The sequence below is a fragment of the Geotrypetes seraphini genome, chromosome 9 (assembly GCF_902459505.1).
Source record: "Geotrypetes seraphini chromosome 9, aGeoSer1.1, whole genome shotgun sequence".
In the NCBI taxonomy this organism is placed as follows: domain Eukaryota; kingdom Metazoa; phylum Chordata; class Amphibia; order Gymnophiona; family Dermophiidae; genus Geotrypetes; species Geotrypetes seraphini.
The window spans coordinates 185551043-185570074 of NC_047092.1; the positions used below are offsets into that span (position 1 = coordinate 185551043).

Consider the following 19032-nt stretch of genomic DNA (forward strand, 5'->3'; position numbering starts at 1 on the left):
GCCCCCCCGACTCCCCGACACGATCGGGGCAAGAGGGAGCCCAAGCCCTCTTGCCCCCCCGACTCCCCGACACGATCGGGGCAAGAGGGAGCCCAAGCCCTCTTGCCCCGCCGATTCCCCAACTCCCCGACAATATCGGGCCAGGAGGGAGCCCAAGTCCTCCTGGCCACGGCGACCCCCTAACCCCACCCTGCACTACATTACGGGCAGGAGGGATCCCAGGCCCTCCTGCCCTCGACGCAAACCCCCCCTCCCCCCAACGACCGCCCCCCCCAAGAACCTCCGACCGCCCCCCCAGCCGACCCGCGACCCCCCTGGCCGACCCCCACGACACCCCCAACCCCCTTCCCCGTACCTTTCTGTAGTTGGCCGGACAGACGGGAGCCAAACCCGCCTGTCCGGCAGGCAGCCAACGACGGAATGAGGCCGGATTGGCCCATCCGTCCCAAAGCTCCGCCTACTGGTGGGGCCTAAGGCGCCTGGGCCAATCAGAATAGGCCCGGGAGCCTTAGGTCCCTCCTGGGGGCAGGGCCTGAGGCACATGGTCGGGTTGGGCCCATGTGCCTCAGGCCCCGCCCCCAGGAGGGACCTAAGGCTCCCGGGCCTATTCTGATTGGCCCAGGCGCCTTAGGCCCCACCAGTAGGCGGAGCTTTGGGACGGATGGGCCAATCCGGCCTCATTCCGTCGTTGGCTGCCTGCCGGACAGGCGGGTTTGGCTCCTGTCTGTCCGGCCAACTACAGAAAGGTACGGGGAAGGGGGTTGGGGGTGTCGTGGGGGTCGGCCAGGGGGGTCGCGGGTCGGCTGGGGGGCGGTCGGAGGTTCTTGGGGGGGGCGGTCGTTGGGGGGAGGGGGGGTTTGCGTCGAGGGCAGGAGGGCCTGGGATCCCTCCTGCCCGTAATGTAGTGCAGGGTGGGGTTAGGGGGTCGCCGTGGCCAGGAGGACTTGGGCTCCCTCCTGGCCCGATCGTGTCGGGGAGTCGGGGGGGCAAGAGGGCTTGGGCTCCCTCTTGCCCCGATCGTGTCGGGGAGTCGGGGGGGCAAGAGGGCTTGAGCTCCCTCTTGCCCCGATCGTGTCGGGGAGTCGGGGGGGCAAGAGGGCTTGGGCTCCCTCTTGCCCCGATCGTGTCGGGGAGTCGGGGGGGGCAAGAGGGCTTGGGCTCCCTCTTGCCCCGATCGTGTCGGGGAGTCGGGGGGGCAAGAGGGAGCCAGGCGGAGAGAGGGCAGTTAAGCGCAGTGCCTGCGCGGAAGGATGCAGCTCGGGCGACTTCGTTGTGTGAAACGAAGTTCGTTGTACGAATCAAGACATAAAGTTCGTTGTGCGCAGCGTTCGCTGTGCGAGGCGTCCGTTATGCGAGGCACCACTGTAATTTTATTCTTATATACTGCCAAAGCCATAATAGTTCGAGGCAGTTTACAACAAGAAGTGCTGGACAATCAGAGAAATAGTCACAATATAAAGTCATTAAATCCATGCATACAGAATAGAAGAAGTAAGAACATTAAAGTTCATAGGTTACATACAGTATATACACATCACAACTGAGACGATGGCTCTTCTCTCTGACACTGCAGGATTGTAGTGACTGTTCTAAATGAGAGAGGTCTTGCAATATAAGTACGTATAGTATTTTGCATTAAAGTTTTGGGGTTGTGGAACGAATTGTCTGAGTTTCCATTATTTCTTATGGAGAAATTTGCTTTGATATACGAGTTTTTTGGGATTACATGCATGTTTTTGGAACGAATTATGCTCGTAAACCAAGGTTTCACTGAATGGCATTACCCATCTGTCCCATAAACTCAGGGACATGTTATAATATGTTGTTTCCATACATAAGATGTTGACTTACGCATGGAAATAGCTTTGGGCAAATTCAAAAACAGGAAGCCTATAAAATGTGCCTACGTCATAAAAGCCTATAGAGTATATCTTTATAGAACAAGCTTCTCACAGCTCCATTGCATACATGTTCTATGCATGGACACATACAACATGCATAGAATATGTTGCAACTCAGCCCCTGCTGTTTTCAAACTGCCCACCAAGGAATGTCCAGGTGGACATGCTAGACGGCTGTCTGCTACTTTTTCTTGGGTGCAATTTGAAAAGAGTCATTTTTGCAAGCACATTACGTTTTGTATGTATATACGCAAAATGACCTCTATGTGTTATTGTCTTTGTGTTTTCAGCCTTTTCTAAGGTGGAAGAGAAATCCGTGTGGTCCACTTCATCTGCAACTGAGCCCACTCTGACGAGTTGGAAACCCCAACTCGACAAAGTCAATCCTTCACTCCAGGTGGGTCTGTGTTAAGGTGATACTCTCCATAGTGAGTAATTAATAGTGCAGGGAGACCGGGATCAATTCCCACTGCACCTCCTTGTGACTCTGGCAAGTCACTTCTTCTTTCCAAACTGGAGCCCAGATGCAGTAACAATCATCATTCACACCATGTGGGTCACTGTGGGCCGATTAATTGTCCGATTTTAAAACGATGATCGATGTTCAACTGACTATGCATGCAAATTAGTTTTGCGGAGGTCAATCATAATCCCATCCCATCAGTCATTGAAAAAGTGGCTTTCACACATGCACAGACCCAGCAGGGGAAGCCCTGAAGCAGCCTCTTGCCACTCAGCTCTTCGGGGCAGGAAGACTTTTTTATCTTTTTTTTTTTTTTATGTCACAGATGTGTGTCTCTTACACATGCACAATACCTGTCCCCATTTAAGAACATAAGAATATAAGCAATGCCTCTGCTGGGTCAGACCTGAGGTCCATCGTGCCCAGCAGTCCGCTCTCGCGGCGGCCCAACAGGTCCACGACCTGTGCAGTAATCCTCTATCTATACCCCTCTATCCCCTTTTCCAGTAGGTAATTGTCCAATCCTTTCTTAAACCCCATTACCGTACTCTGCCCTATTACGTCCTCTGGAAGCGCATTCCAGGTGTCCACCACACGTTGGGTAAAGAAGAACTTCCTAGCATTCGTTTTGAATCTGTCCCCTTTCAACTTTTCTGAGTGCCCTCTTGTTCTTTTATTTTTTGAAAGTTTGAAGAATCTGTCTCTCTCTACTTTCTCTATGCCCTTCATGATCTTGTAAGTTTCTATCATATCCCCTCTAAGTCTCCTCTTCTCCAGAGAAAAGAGACCCAATTTTTCCAATCTCTCAGCGTATGAAAGGTTTTCCATACCTTTTATCAGACGTGTCGCTCTCCTCTGGACCCTCTCGAGTAACGCCATATCCTTCTTAAGGTATGGCGACCAAAATTGGACGCAGTACTCCAGATGCAGACGCACCATCGCCCGATACAACGGGAGAATAACTTCTTTCGTTCTGGTCGCAATACCCTTCTTGATTATACCAAGCATTCTATTTGCTCTCTTAGCGGCCGCTGCGCACTGTGCCATCGGCTTCATTGTTGTGTCCAAAATTATCCCCAAGTCCCTTTCCTGTGTACTCTCATTCAATAATATCCCTCCCATCATATAGTTGTACCTCAAGTTTCTGCTTCCCATATGTAATACTTTACATTTCTCAACGTTGAACTTCATCTGCCACCTCGTCGCCCAATCCCCTAGCTTGTTCAAGTCCCTTTGCAATTCTTCGCAGTCCTCTATAGTCCGAGCACCACTAAATAGTTTGGTGTCATCTGCAAATTTTATTATCTCACACTTTGTGCCTGTTTCTAGATCATTTATGAATATATTAAATAGCAGCGGCCCGAGCACCGAGCCCTGCGGTACACCACTTGTGATTCTCCTCCAGTCCGAGTAGTGGCCTTTCACTCCTACCCTATGCTTTCTACCTTCCAACCAGTTTCTGATCCATCTATGTACATCTCCTTCCACCCCATAGTTCTTCAGTTTCCGTAGTAGACGTTCATGGGGCACCTTGTCAAAGGCTTTTTGGAAATCTAGATATATGATGTCCCTCCCCTGACGACAGCCACCCCTCAACAATAGCCCCTGAAAAAAAAGGCAGGAGGGATACCCACTCCCTCCTGCCTTGGCCACCTGGACCCCCACACATATGCCCGCCCCCCCCCCTCAACGATGGCCCCCTCTCAACAACTTACAAAAAATCAGCAGCAGATATGCCAAGTCCTTTCTGCCTTGGCCACCCGAACCACTCCCATACCCCTGACTGCCCAAAACTTAGATTCCCCCACAACCCCTCCCCCAACACCAAGGACCCCCCCTTCCAACCTCTCCCACCTCCCCACCAAGTCCCCAAGAGAAGGACCTGGTGGTCTGGTGGTCTGGGGGTCAGAACCCCCCACCCCAGCTCTAGTACACCCCCCACAAACCTCCCCCCCCCCGTACCCTGTAGAAATCTGGCAAGAGGGATGCCCACTCCCTCCTGCTGGCAAAGCTATGTCTTCAAAATGGCAGATCTTCCTTTTCCCAGTCCATTATGAGATACATTGGGGAGGGGCCTAAGACTCTGGCCCAGATACCTAAGGCTCCTCCCACAGGGCTCTCTTCGATGCACTGGGAGGGACCTAAGACTCTGGTTGAAATACCTTTAGCCCCTCCTATGGGATTCACCAAAGTGGATTACAATACACTGAATAGTAATCAGGTACTCTGAAGTATTTCCCCTATCTGTCCTGGCAGGCTGACCGTCTAACTGTGGTGCCTGAACCAATGGAGGGTTGTGTGGCTTGCCCAGGATCACAGGGAGCAGGCTGGATTGTGTTCATAGCCTCAGGGTGCTGGATCAGCAGCTCTAGCCACTGGGCCACGTCTCCCCTCCCCTTGTGGAACTTGAGACATCCAGTTTCTATGTCCTTTCTAAAAATGCTGCTTCACATGTTTAAATGATAATGGTTGTCTGCTAAACAGATAATCCATTTACGGTACATGACACTGTACATATAGCAGGTATAAAGTTACAGGGAAACCTTATTCCTGTCTGATCATTTGACTTTCTCTTTAGATTACATCAGCACCACTTAACTGGATAACGGGCTGAAATTCTGAATAAACTGTTTAATATTATAAGATGTCCATAGGAATGGAAATCAGCCCATTGTATTTGAGAGACAGAGAGAGAATAAAGTGGATGCGATTGAAATTTATCTAGCAAGGATCAGTTTGAGAAAGGGAAAGTAACATAGTAAAATAGTAGATGACGGCAGATAAAGACCCGAATGGTCCATCCAGTCTGCCCAACCTGATTCAATTTAAATTTTTTTTTTTTTTTTTCTTCTTCTTAGCTATTTCTGGGCAAGAATCCAAAGCTTTACCCGGTACTATGCTTGGGTTCCAACTGACGAAATCTCTGTTAAGACTTACTCCAGCCCATCTACACCCTCCCAGCCATTGAAGCCCTCCCCTGCCCATCCTCCACCAAACGGCCATACACAGACACAGACCGTGCAAGTCTGCCCAGTAACTGGCCTAGTTTAATATTTAATATTATTTTCTGATTCTAAATCTTCTGTGTTCATCCCACGCTTCTTTGAACTCCGTCACAGTTTTACTCTCCACCACCTCTCTCGGGAGCGCATTCCAGGCATCCACTACCCTCTCCCTTCTAAAACTTCCCAGGGCAGCAGGAACCTAGTGGATATTTATGTCCGTTTAGGGTTACCAGATTTTCCTTCTGGAAAATCCAGACCCGTGTCATGCCCCCAGGACTGCCCAGTTCCGCCTCTGTCAGGCCTCTTCCATCCTGCCCCCAGCCGGCATCCACGCATGCGTGGACGTGATATCATGATGTCACTGCATTGCATCCGCGCATGCATGAATGCCCCTTCCTGACGCGATCTTTTCAAAACCTGGACAAAATGCCGGGTTTTGAAAAGCCATCTGGACCCCCGGACGCCTGGTAAGCCTATGTCTGTTCAGGTGTAGGTGTATTCGCAAGTGGGTCTGTCTGCTGGGTTACACACATCGAGGTTCATTTCTCAGTGTATGTGTGAATCCCAAACTTTGCCTATCTCCACCTACATGTACAAAACTGTACAAAGGATTTCTCCTTGCTTGTACTCTGTAAATGGCATCTAAACAGATAAGCACCTATTACAGAATCACGTCTAACTTAAAACTTAAGCGCCAGTAATGTAGTCCAGGGTTTTAAAAGCCTACATTAAAGGCGCTCAAGTCATTTAGAGAATTGCGCCTAGTTCTTCTCCACTCCTAAACACGCCTACTCTGGAGATAAGTGCCACTAAGCACCATGAGACAGGTGCCTGTCACCTAATTCATTTTTCCAATTATGACCTTGTTAAAACTCATAATTAAAGCCAATTTATTAAATTAAGTTGGGAACCTAACTTTAGGCATGTATTTATATAGGCACCGCTTATAGAATTTCCCCCTACGTGGCTCTAGTGGTACATTTTGCACAGAGGGTGCTCACTAAGTCTGCAGGCTTGATACGCTTTATGCAGCCCTGTTGCATCATAAGAACAAGTCATGCTAGGTCAGTCCAGTATTCTGTATCCAACAATGGCCAATCCTTGTCACAAGTACCTGCCAGAAACCCAAAGAGTAGCAACATTCCACAGCTCACATTGTGATGTCATAATGCATCATTCCACCAATGCCTAAAAGCCAACCTCATCAGTGATATCACAATGGCTCAATTGTCCTATACTTGGCTCAAATAAGAACATAAACGTTGCCATACTGGGACAGACCGAAGGTCCATCAGGCCCAGGATCCTGTTTCCAAGAGTGGCCAACCCAGGTCATAAGTACCTGACAGAAACCCAAACAGTACCAACATTCCATAATCTCAAAGAGTTACGAGATTCCGGAACCCTAAAGAGTAGCAACATTCCATGCAGAATCCCCAAAGAGTAGTAACATTCCGTGCTACCGATCCAGGGCAAGCAGTGGCTTTCCCCATGTCTATCCTAAAGGCAGGGTTTCTGAAAGATGTTAAAAAGAAGAAAGATTATATTACAGTCCATTTCTTTGTCTTTCAGTGCAAAATAAAGAGACCATACCTGAAAACTGGAGCAGGGATCACAGAAACATAGTGCCATCCAAGGGTTTTAGCCAGTTTCTGAAACTAAGCCCTGACAATTCAGTTGTCCACTGCATGGATCCTACGTCTGCAATGCAAGAAAAAATGGCCATGAGGTCCCAAGACCAATCCTCCTCCTCCTCCTCCACTAATGACGAGTTGTGGCTTTTTATGGGAAGATAACAGTTGCTTTTTTCAGAGAAAAAAAAACAAACTATATGTTGTGATGAACTTAAAATAACCATCTTGCCCTAAAATGACACGGACAACTGATGAATGTGTTGGTGGTAGTCCCAGAAGGCAAATCTTTGCACACAATATATTGCACTCCTACCAAAATGATTGAAGATGAGTACTATATTTTTATATGTTTCTTTAGATTTGAATTTGGGAACTTATATTTTGGTTTTCACTTATGTTGTATTAAAAATATTTCTAATTTTTTACTATTAAACTCATAAAGTGTGCCCTAGACACAAAATTGCACAAAAAAATTCATGGATGTCTAATTGCATAATATTCCTCCATGAAACCCTTTAGGTGTATCACATTTCTCTGTACTAATGTGTCAGATAATTTACTTGTATGCCAATCATGTACAATCTGTGTTTTCTGCTCTATCTTCTCAGAAGGAAGGGAGGTGGGGGCGTATCTCTGGACATGTATCAGGCGCCAGAAAGGGTGGGACTAAGAGAAGGGAGGAGGCACGAGCAGGGCTAGTCTGGCTCTGGAGATCTGGGGGAGGCTTCAGACAAAAGGACTGTAAACGAAAGCAGAAGCTAAGGAGAGGAGGGGGCCGTCGGCTGCTGATCAAATGAAGGTGGCGTGCACTGAAGTGCTGAGGGAAGGGAAGGGCAGGGGATGCAGTTCACAGAATGCATGTGTCAAGAAAAGCAGATTCTAGCTTTGGCACTAGGAGAGCTGTAGATTCACTTACATTTGCCTTCGGACACCCTAAGCAAGAGCATTGGACGCCTGCGCACTCATAAAGCTGCAGTTGCCAATTAAGCTGCTAGCTTTCACTCAAGGTATGAAAAATAACAAAAAAACATGGAAAATGACGCTAAAGCAAGGTTTTACCAAAATATAATAATTATGTATTTATTGTTTTTATTTTTCAATCATGAAACTCAAAAGAATAAAGCATAGTTGTGTTAACAGTTGCGTTAGTGGGAGGTCGTTATAGTTGCCAAAATGCTGGCCTTCTGATAACAAACTCAGCTCAATACTTCGAAGCACCCTATTATATACCTTTGGCTCAGTGTGACATCATTGGCTGTGCGGGCCAATCAAAATTAACAGGTGGTGTTTAAAGTTAGTCAAAGAAAATTCCTCTACATTTAAAAGTTTCAGAAATTACATTTGTTTGTTTACATTCATTTCTGAATATACATTAACATTTTATAACATATCCAATATTCCTTTTATCATTCTTAAAACTTATTTCAGACAATTTGTCTATGTGTCAGGCAAGATGCTGAAATGTTCTAAGCCTGCTTTGAACAACTAAGTTTCATGTTACACCTACAAACAGTGCTGAAAATTGGTCAGCCTTGGAGGAAAAGGAGAAAGAGAAGGTGGGGCTGTTTTCCCCCTCTCCCTGAAACCTAACAGCTTCATGTTGTAGCCTCTGACTAATTATTTCCAGATGTTGTGCTCAAGCTTCCTTTGAATTTCTTTAGGTTGCAAATATATATAATATGTTTTTTCAAAACCCATTCTTTTGTTCAATACACATCCATACAATACACATAATCACTCACTTTCGGGCCCTTCATTCATTCATAATTTCATTCATATTTAATGCATGTTATATCTCAGATTGGGATATATAATCTGATATACTTTTTCTAACCAGCCTGAGGCACATCTGGTATCAATTAGAACCACGATGCTTAGAAGCGGGAAACCTGAACAAAGACTTGACAGAAAGTCACTGACACAAAATGGAGTCCAAAACACAGAAAGACATAGAAAGACAGAGAACAAAATTGAGTCCATGTATATCCTGATTTCCTCCATGATCTAGCCTAATAGCAAAGTACATAAAAAGAATATTATTATGCTTTCCCTTAATATTAATCTGTAGTGCGTTTTTCTGGCCTTGGCTACAGCCATAATCAGATTTTTATTCACCAGTTTTTCGTACGCTTCTTTTGGGTGTGGCCTTAACTGACACATATGCTTGTATCTAACTAGAGTTACCCAGAATCATACGAAAAACCAGCACTTTTGTAGAAACATTCCACAAAATACTGCACTATCATGTCCTGACGTCCATTCCATTACCGTCCCATAGACATCACCCCCTACTGGTCACGAGCCACTACTGCTCAACCCAGACAAAATCAAAATTATTCAGAAGCCACCTGGGTATCCGACAGAGCCCTTGAAAAGAGGACATGTCCGGCAAAACCAGGACATAAGGGGGTAGAATCTGTGCAATATGCCAGATCCACTCTGAAGTTCTGTATTTTGCTCCTGCTCTGAAGTTTGCTGGAAAATCCTGATTACCAAAGTATAGGGTTACTAGATTTTATGTGAGTAAAATCCGGACCCCTAGACCTGCCTCCCAGGCCCACCCAGTTCCACCCAAACCCACCTCGCTTTGCCTCAGCTCCACCCCCCCCCCCCCCCCCCCCCACACACACTGCCTGTTCATCGGGCAGGAAGGCATCTACGTGATTTCTTTTTAAAACCCGGACAAAGTACCGGGTTTTGAAAAGCCGTCTTGACCCCCAGACATATCCTCAAAAGGAGGACGTGTTTGGGGAAATCCGGATGTCTGGTAACCCTACCAAAGTACAAAAATGCAAAGTCTCATTCTACAGCTGAATTAGGTGGGGGCTGGCCTATTGTATGGGAAGGATGAGAGAGGCCAATAGAGTTTTGGCATGACTTTAGTGTAAAATGCTTGGAGAACTATGTCCTTTCCTGGATGTCCCAATTCCTACTTAAAAGCTCTGTGCAAAACCAGGATTAAAAGCTGTGGCCTTGATAGCTCAGCTTGGAGGAATTGTTTTATCTTCTTGTCAGGGTCGAAGGTATGACAGTGGAGGCTGAAAAGACATCCAGAGAGGAAGATCACCATATAGCCATGTTATACAGAATCTGACCCAAGAGCAGTTCGATCTCTTTATTTTCATGAACTAAAGTAATGATGTGTTTCCAGGAGGTCCGTCCAGCACTTCCCTTGATAATTTCAATGTTGTTATGCTTCGGCTTCTGCTTCAGAAAAATCTTTTAGGCTCTGACAATGCTTTGAAGCAGAGCATTGATATGTGACCTTAGTTCAGCAGAACTGATGCGACATTTGCCGCATGCCATGCCATTGGTGGCCACACTCAAAAGAAGCAGAAAAGCGGCTGCCTGAAATGTGGCTATAATTTACGGATAGAAATTCTGGGAATTGTTGGCTGTGTGTAATACACAATTGCAAACTTAAATAATTGCTGATGAAGCAAAAACCAGCTGAACAGGAATTTGTGGTCTTATATTGATTCTGTGAATTTTTGTTCCTGATTTTCAGTGTCAAGGTCATTTGTGAAGCGACAGCTAATTTATTCCATGGATTATGACATCTGTTCTTTATTTAGACATACAGAGAAATCTACAACACATTATACAAAGACATAACCCCTCCTGTTCAAGACATCGTACGTGGGTCCAAGAGGAAATGAGAGATAAAGGGGTCCTTTCTACTAAACTGCTGTAAAAAGAGGCCTTTCCTGCTAAGGTCATTTTTACTACACCATGATTTTCTATTTTCTGCATCAATGGCCATGTGCTAATATTTTTAAAACTTACCGTGCGAGTACTTAGCGCCATCCATTTTGTAGGTAGTAAGGACTTACGCAGTACCCATGCGCTAACCAGTTAATTAATGTAGTTCTGGTAACTGGTCAGCACAGGAATTCCCACTCCACTCCAACACCCCCCTAAAACATTAGAACATATTTTTAGCATGTAGTTAATGCGCACAGATTTCAAAGTTCCCACAGGACGCCTGAGAACATTCCACGGTGTGCCATTTTTGTCTGTGTTAGGTGTGCGTTTCTGCGTAACACAGCTTAGCAAAAGGGCCTCAATGTGGAGATGCTCCAAGGAAGAAGCTGGATTTAGACCCAGCAGTCCAGTCCCAAAAGCCACAGTTTTGATCTCTCCTTCTTCCATCACACGTGAAGAACATCTTATGCGTGTCTTACTCCTTTCCACTTCAAAGTAAAGTTTTTATCTGGAAAGGTCTGGTTTAGCAGCTTATTCAGCTGAAAGACAAAATCGTTGAGAGAATGATGAAATATGCTTTTCAAACCTACAGTTACCAATCATGATGCTTTGAAAAGTGCTACAGCAGGGTGTAATCCAAATTAAAATGCCTTTATAAACATCCCTGTCACACAATTTAGATTATTGTGTTACATTTTGACAATTTTTTGTTTATTTTGCACTTTGAGTGGAATATAAATGCCACATTAAATTTGATTAATTAATTCATTCTATTTTCTATACTGTTCTCCTAGGGGAGCTCAGAATGGTTTCCATGAATTTATTCCTTGGAAGTTCCTTCTGTCGCATCCAGCACCCCTCCTGACACGACTCCCGCTGTCTTTCTTTCTGTCTGTCTCTGTCCCTGGCCCCCTTTGTCTGTTTGTCTTTCTGTATATCTCCCTGCCCCTGTGTCTTTCTGTCTCCCTTCCTCCCTCTGTCTGTCTGTACGAAGCAGCATTCCCTCCCCCTCCATTTCCCATCCCCCACATCAGTTCCCTGTGCACCTGCCCATGTGTCTTCTTTTCTTTCTCCCTTCCTCCCTCTGTCTGTCTGTCCAAAGCAGCATTCCCTCCCCCCACACCAGTTCCCTGTGCACCTGCCCCTGTGTCTTTCTTCTTTTCTTTCTGTCTCCCTTCCTCCCTCTGTCTGTCTGTCCAAAGCAGCATTCCCTCCCCCTCAAGCATTTTTCCCTGTCTGTCCTGGTGGGCTCACAACCTATCTAATGTACATGGGGCAATGTGGGGATTGAGTGACTTGCCCAGGGTCCCAGGGATTTGAACCCACAACCCCAGGGTGCTGAGGCTGTAGCTTTAACCACTGCGCCACACTCTCCCCTACTAGGCTGAACAATATGAAATTCCTTCACAGCACCTGAGCACACTCTTTACGCCTCATTCTCAGAAGTTTGCATGGCATCAGTCACTAAGCCAGGACAGGGCACCTATATGGTGCCAATTCCAAAAGAAGAAAATTTACAAAGACGTGCTTAGGTGGCAGACGGGCATAAACACATGTAACTGTGCACCTACGTACATACAAGCGAATATTCTAAGGGCTCCTTTTACAAAGCCGCGCTAGGTCCTTAACGCACGGAATAGTGCTTGCTAACTTGCCGCACATGCTAGCCGCTACTTTCTCCTTTTGAGCAGGCAGTAGATTTCCGGCTAGCATGCGCTATAGCGCACGCTATTCCGGTGCATGCGATAAAACCACAGCTTTGTAAAAGGAGCCCTAAATGTTTAGGTGCACAACGGGTACATAGTACATGCCGGCAGCCAGTTTATAAAATTACCCTTGACATGGATATTTTAGACTGTTAATTTGGGCTTGCTTCATTATAGCAGCAGTGCCGAGGAGCCAGTAATATTGAGGGCCACTGACTACAGGGATTAATTTAAATGTAGCTGCCACTGTCTAGAATTTAATAGCATAAAATAGAGAAAAAAGCCACCGTGCTGAGAACTGGGAACGTCATCTACAGACGAATGCAACATGATTGAATTAGCTGCCATAGAAATACCCTGATGCAGCGGGAGATTTTGTAACCTCGCGAAACGCTGACAGCGTCGCTTTCCACAGCATAGCGCATTCCTTTCAAAAACAGCTTATGGCTGATATGAACTTTGAAGTTGCTGGTTTATGACTTGCTGAGGTTATCAGAAATCAGTTTTTGAATTTGACGGCCTGTGTAGTAATGTTCTAATACAAGGCAAGTTCAGCACATTGACCTTTCGCCCTTGTGTATGAATACTGAATCATTCCTCATTCCCCCCTCCCTTCTTGACACAAAACCCCTGTCACATATTAACCCTTATCTTAACTGAGCAGTCCTTATTAGGAAAGGACATCAGCTGACAGGCCTTGAGGACATGCATAGACTCAGGTTCTGTCCATGTGTTAATCAGGCCCTTGTCTAAGTGCTGAGTTGGAGGATGATCACAAGGTAAAAGGAAGGTGATCACGAGGTCAAAGCATGTACCTTTGTACCCACCAATCATGAGATGTGTAAACGAGGGCGGTACTATGATGTCATTAGCTTAGAAGCATAATAAAAGGGATTCGGAGCTAGCCCCTGGCAGCGCCTCCATCCCGACTCTAAGACTGCGTGTGTGTGTTTCCTGTGTGACATCCCTACAGGCCTGATAGAGAAAACACTTTTCGCTGACTTATGTATATGAACACGAATTTACAAGAAGTATGAGCACAACATAACTTAGCAAGAAAAGAAAAAAAAAAAGACAAAAATTGATTAATAGGACGGATAGGATTTTTTGGCCTATGATCTGATTGGGAGTGAGTGAATCGATCACGTTTGAAACACAGCTGGGTTAATTGCTCCATACTCTGAGGCTTTTTTCACCCCCTTATAATCATATTCATAATAATAATAATGTTTAGACTTTCTAAATGAAAGATAGTAATATAATAAAAAGTTATCTCAGCAGTACATAATTCCATGGTGGGCGTTTTCTCTATTTTGTATTATTTATGGACCACGTGGTCAGATGACTGCTTGGGTTTATTAGAATTTAATACCCCCATCAGGGTTGGGCATTAGAAGAGTCCCACCTCTTGCAAAAGTTTCTCTTCTATTCCATTCGTCAGTGTATTAAAAGTGGAGTATTTTAGAGACAGATACACAGCCGCAGTGTCTGTAAGGAAAAAGAAACAGATTGATGAGTATCTGCAGGGAGATTTTCAGATAGCTTATAATCAAACACTGAAGTACATAAATGAAAGTGAGGACGTGCTGTTGGCCCAATATGGAGGGCAACTTTCAAAGGTATTTTCCCAGGTAAAAAGCCTTTTCCTCAGAGCGATCAGCTGTCAGAAACTCAAAGGTGTCTCAACCACGTGTGTCAGGCAATGAGAAGGGCCTGTACAGTTCAGTGGTAAGATGTGGTTGTGGGCACTAGGCCACAAGAGCCAACTTTTACAAATTATTGGGGTGCTAAACCCAATGGAAGTTACCTCTCCCTGGAGAGCGTCAATGAATTTGTTCAATACTGGGGGTGCTCAAGCACTCGCAGAACTAGCTCCTATGCCCTGGGCAGTTCTTGTGTACTCTGGTTATGTTAATTGCATGAGTAAAGTGCTTACGTGTATACATAGAATTCACAAGTCGTTCTCCTTCTAAACCATTTCCAGAAAGTGCATAGATCACAAATCTGTAAGGATGTCCTGGTTCTAGATCACCAACATGTTCTGATTCTGAGCTCACTGAACGAGACCTCGATGGGTCACCTTGTATTTCGATTCTGTAAGAACTTCTGTTGCCTTCTGGCTTTTCCCAGCACAGATCGACAGAGTTCACAGTGATATTGAGAAATTTTAGGTTCTTGATAATGTTGGGTCCTATGAACAGAAGAAAGGCATGGTCTTAAGCCAATGTTTTCAGCTCTAGTAGAAGCCGAGAATAAACAGGAATGAATAAATATAGTAACCAAGTAGAGCGAGGGCAATGACTAAAGATTATCTGAAGAGTGCCGATACTGAGCTGCTGTGGGTAATTTTAAAATGAATTTTTCACATGTGTAGGCAAATATATGCACACCACATGCAGCTTATGAAATGTATTTACGTGACAATGTGCATTCGGGTGTCGGTGTGTTGAGGGGCAGATTTTGGAGAAAGCACAAGCAAAATCCCACTTAACTCACATCTTTTATACAGTAAAATGCATGTGTTCACACTTAATTTATGCAAGGACATTTATGCTCAACAGACGTAAACTTCTGTGGCTTCATGTTGGCCATGTTCTGACAGGGTTTTGTATGGCACTTTTAGAAAGACGTACAGATGCTTACGTGTCTTTATAAACTAGGCACCTGTCTGCCTCTCAACCTGTTATATAATTACCCTCTATGTGCTACCAATCACTTATGTGCCTTTCACTATTAGCACATAGAAGTCTCATGTTTTATAAGCTCAAAAAACCTGTGATATTAATTTTGCATCTTGACTGGAATTCTGCAAAATTAGGTGATAATTCCCTTAAATGGTAAAATATTGAGGCTTAGATAGCATAGTTACAGTAATTAGTGGGTCCAGTAATTAAATCAAATTTGATCATATTATGATCACTATTGCCAAGTGGGCCCAGCACTATTATGTTCTGTACCAAATCCTATATTCCAGTAAGGACCAGATCTAAAATAGCTCCCCCTACTGTTGGTTCCTGAACCAGCTGCTCCATACAGCAGTCATTTATTTCATCTACGAACTTTACCTCCCTAGTATATCCTGGGATGACCTTAATCCAGTCAGTGCCAGCCTAATTGAAATCACCCATTAAAATAGTGTTGCCAAGTATGTGAGCTTCCCTAATTTCTTTTTTTTTTTTAAACATATGTTTATTAGCAGTGAAAGATACACCACCCAACAGGACGCAACATCAAACTACATCAAGGCAATAAGTGTCCATATCAAGTAAAAGAACAATAACAGAAGCAGAGCCTCCCAAACAGAACCCCCTGCACAAAAACAGTGTGCAACAAGCACAAAAAGTACAAAAGGCATCTAGGGCATCTGAAGCATAAGCATTAGAGGACAGCAGAGATAAATAAAGTCGCCCAGTGGGGACTGAAATGAACAAGATCCGTTTCTTGGTCCCGAAATCATCCTGCAAACATTCTATCATCTATTTCAGATGTCTGGAGGCAGTTCCCCTTAGAAAGAAAGAATACGCAGATAGAGTTCAAAAGGGATAGCCTGTTTTATTATTAGTCTGCATTCATTTATATATCCTTCACATGGGTCAGTGGTAACCATCACAGGAAAAGGGGGATGGACAAGAGAGGGGAGGGGGGGTGTGAGCAGGATATGTACATGGCAGGGGGTTTGAGCCTGTATTGTCTTAAAGATGAAACTTCGTTAACATGATTAAATGACCTCTTCCCAAACCATCGAGAGAGTAAACACAAACATTCTGCATTTGATTACCTCCAGCACAGGCAGGAACAAAACACATAAAATATGTGTGTCCTTTTTAAATGTGTCCTTTCATAGACAGAGACAGAAAACCTATCCTTTCAAATGTGTCCTTTCAGGGATGGCGATCTCACACCCATTTGTCTTTTTTCACCAATCACACACTATACCATCCACACCTCTCAAGCAAAGCACACAGTCCCTTGCTCCCCTCCCTCCCTCCCCCCCCCCCCCACCCTCCCGCCCCTCCCTGGGACGTCAAAGCAGAAAAACGGGAAAAATCATTGGGGCAAATCATGGGCGTTACAAGAAGAGCATAGAATGACAAAACTAGATGGGCACCAGTCCCCCTTCCTGTTCATGTGATGGCACCAAGTCCCTCAGTCTCTCCCACAGGCTTACATAATGCTGTTTAAGCACACTCGGAGACCGAGCATACAGTCGAATTTCGAACTGTAGTACTTCCCGAAGTCTATTCCTCCAGTGCGGTATCGGAGGCGGCTCCATCGACATCCAATAAGTCAAAATCAATTTTTTCACTACAAGTATTACATTATAAAAGAATCTACATTGGGGGATAGTGAAACCCTGATCCTGGAGGGATGTCTGCAGACCCAGGAGAAGAAACCCATAGTCCCAATCAACAGTGCGTTGCACAGCACGCTCCAGCAGGGCGAGGGCCTCCCGCTATATACCCAATTTGGGGCATTCCAGAAAGGAGTGAAGGTATGTGCTTACGCTGATCTTGCATTTAACACAGAAATCACTGTCCCAGAACCCTAGGCGCGCCCCTCGGTGAGCAGTGAAGTAGGCCCGGTGGATAATCTTATACTGGAGTTCCTTGAAGTCAGCGGATTTAGTGTAAGAATATAAAGTGCTGAAACAAGCTAAAAATTGTGGTTCAGATATTTCCTGTCCTATGTCCCGTTCCCAGGCGGAGCGCACAGGAGTAAGCACCGACAAGGGAAGAGACGTTTTGAGGACTCTGTACCAGTGAGCAAGGGAATTAGCTATGGGTTGGGTAGCCGAAAAAAGGGTATCCAGAGGACCCTTGACCCAACTTTCATCACCTCCTCTACGCTCAACTTCCCAGTAGTGACGCACTTGAAAGTAAGAAAATAAATAACAAGAAGGAAGACCCCACGCATCCCGCACTTGTTGGAAGGATGGGAATCCATCAGGAGATAAATCAAGGAGAGTGTCCATCGCTTCGCAGCCTCGAGCCGCCCATTGCTGAAATACTGATTTACCCCAGCCCGGCTGAAACCTGGAGTTCCCTACCAGACGTAGGAAAGGAGACACCTCCGTCAACAACTGTTGTCTGCACCGCCACCATCGCCATGCCATTCGGAACGGCCGTAAAAATCGAAAGCATACAAGGTATCGCCTCCCAGGATCATCCTGTCGATGTAATGTATTCAGAAAGTGAAAAGGGGAGCTCCAGCCGGCTAGCCAGCCCCGGGGAGAATACTGACAGCACCCAGTGTAGCCCTCATGTATCCAGCGAAGAAGAGACGCTACATTATAAAGCCGAATATCCGGGACATTAAGTCCCCCTAGACGTTTGTCTAAAGTAAGTTTGGACATCGCTATCCGAGGTATGCGTGACCTCCAAATGAAACGAGAAATGGTAGATTTGAAAGCATATTCGTCCCGCCTGCTGAGCCAAAGAGGCATAGTCTGCAGGGGATACAGAAGTTTCGGAACTACGGAGAGGGGGAAAGCCGACAGCTGACCTGATGACGCTTCGGACAGCAGTATCCAGAAAAGATGCTGAATGGGCTGACTGCAGGGAGAAGGACGGGGGTCCGATGGAACTCATGATCAGACAGCGAGGGAAACACCAGGTAACAGCAACTTGCTGGGAGAAGCCTAAGGGGAAGGGGAAAACAGGGGATTCAGGGGGACGAGATGGCACCAGGGTGCAAACAGAAGGCGATAAGGTGGAGCCACAGGGCAAAGGGGAGCCACAAGGCAAGGAGGAACAAACCAAGGCCCAGGGGACGATAGCACGGGAGGGGGCTGGTACTCCCCGGGGAATAGCAGGGAGGTGGGTTGGAGGGGACATGGGGAGGAAGAGAGTTGCGAGGGTAAAGGCGGAGGGCACAGCAGAGGCACTGGGAGCGGGAAAACTGCCCGAAACCCAAGGGAAGGCAGCCCAGGTAAAGGCAGAGGTGGTGGCACCAGGAGTGGGAAAACGGCCCAAGACTCAAGGGAAGGCGGCCCAGGTAAAGGCAGAGGTGGAGGACAAACACCGGGACCTACAGTGCCTATACGCAAATGCAAGAAGCCTCATGGCTAAGATGGGTGAACTGGAAGTCATGGCCAAGGGGGAGGACCTGGATATAATAGGAATTACAGAAACCTGGTGGTCAGAGGAAAATCAATGGGATGTGGCACTGCCTGGGTACAAGCTCTACAGGAGGGACAGGACCCACAAGAAGGGGGGAGGCATAGCGCTGTATATAAAGGACTATATCTACTCGATTGGGATCGATACGGCAACAAAGGCAGAGGAGCTGGAATCGCTATGGGTCAAATTGCCGGGAAAGAAGAATGCAGACATAAAGCTGGGGCTGTATTATCGCCCACCTGGTGCGTCAGAAACAATAGGACACGACTTGGAAGCAGAACTGAGACAGGAATGCAGGACTGGAAGTGTAACAGTGATGGGGGACTTCAACTACCCGGGGATAGACTGAGTACGGGTCACTCCAACTCCACGAGGGAAGCAGGATTCGTAGAAGCTATGAGGGACTGCTTCATGGAGCAACTAGTCAAGGAACCGACGCGAGGTGGTGCTACTCTTGACCTCATCCTTAACGGATTAGGGGGGCCTGCAAGAGGAGTAGA

General features: G+C 46.0%; 2 protein-coding genes across 5 annotated transcripts in view; one reads left to right on the top strand and one right to left on the bottom strand.

The window, feature by feature from the left end:
• MUC4 (mucin 4, cell surface associated) overlaps positions 1-8411 on the top strand; it is a 103266-nt gene extending 94855 nt beyond the window's left edge. The window contains exons 41-42 of one of the 3 annotated variants that reach the window (XM_033959662.1): positions 2192-2298; positions 6941-8411. In XM_033959662.1, the coding sequence (XP_033815553.1) occupies positions 2192-2298; positions 6941-6994 (161 nt within the window). In that variant the 3' untranslated portion in view covers positions 6995-8411. The remainder of the gene's footprint in view (positions 1-2191; positions 2299-6940) is intronic. The other 2 variants (XM_033959661.1, XM_033959663.1) reach the window with 2 other exon arrangements.
• A 1248-nt stretch (positions 8412-9659) lies between these two features.
• Positions 9660-19032, bottom strand: part of LOC117366626 (mucin-17-like) — a 48929-nt gene continuing 39556 nt past the window's right edge. For both annotated transcript variants that reach the window (XM_033958229.1, XM_033958228.1), the window contains 3 exons: positions 14350-14604; positions 13819-13901; positions 9660-11246 (listed from right to left, as the gene is read on the bottom strand). In XM_033958229.1, the coding sequence (XP_033814120.1) occupies positions 11172-11246; positions 13819-13901; positions 14350-14604 (413 nt within the window). In that variant the 3' untranslated portion in view covers positions 9660-11171. The remainder of the gene's footprint in view (positions 11247-13818; positions 13902-14349; positions 14605-19032) is intronic.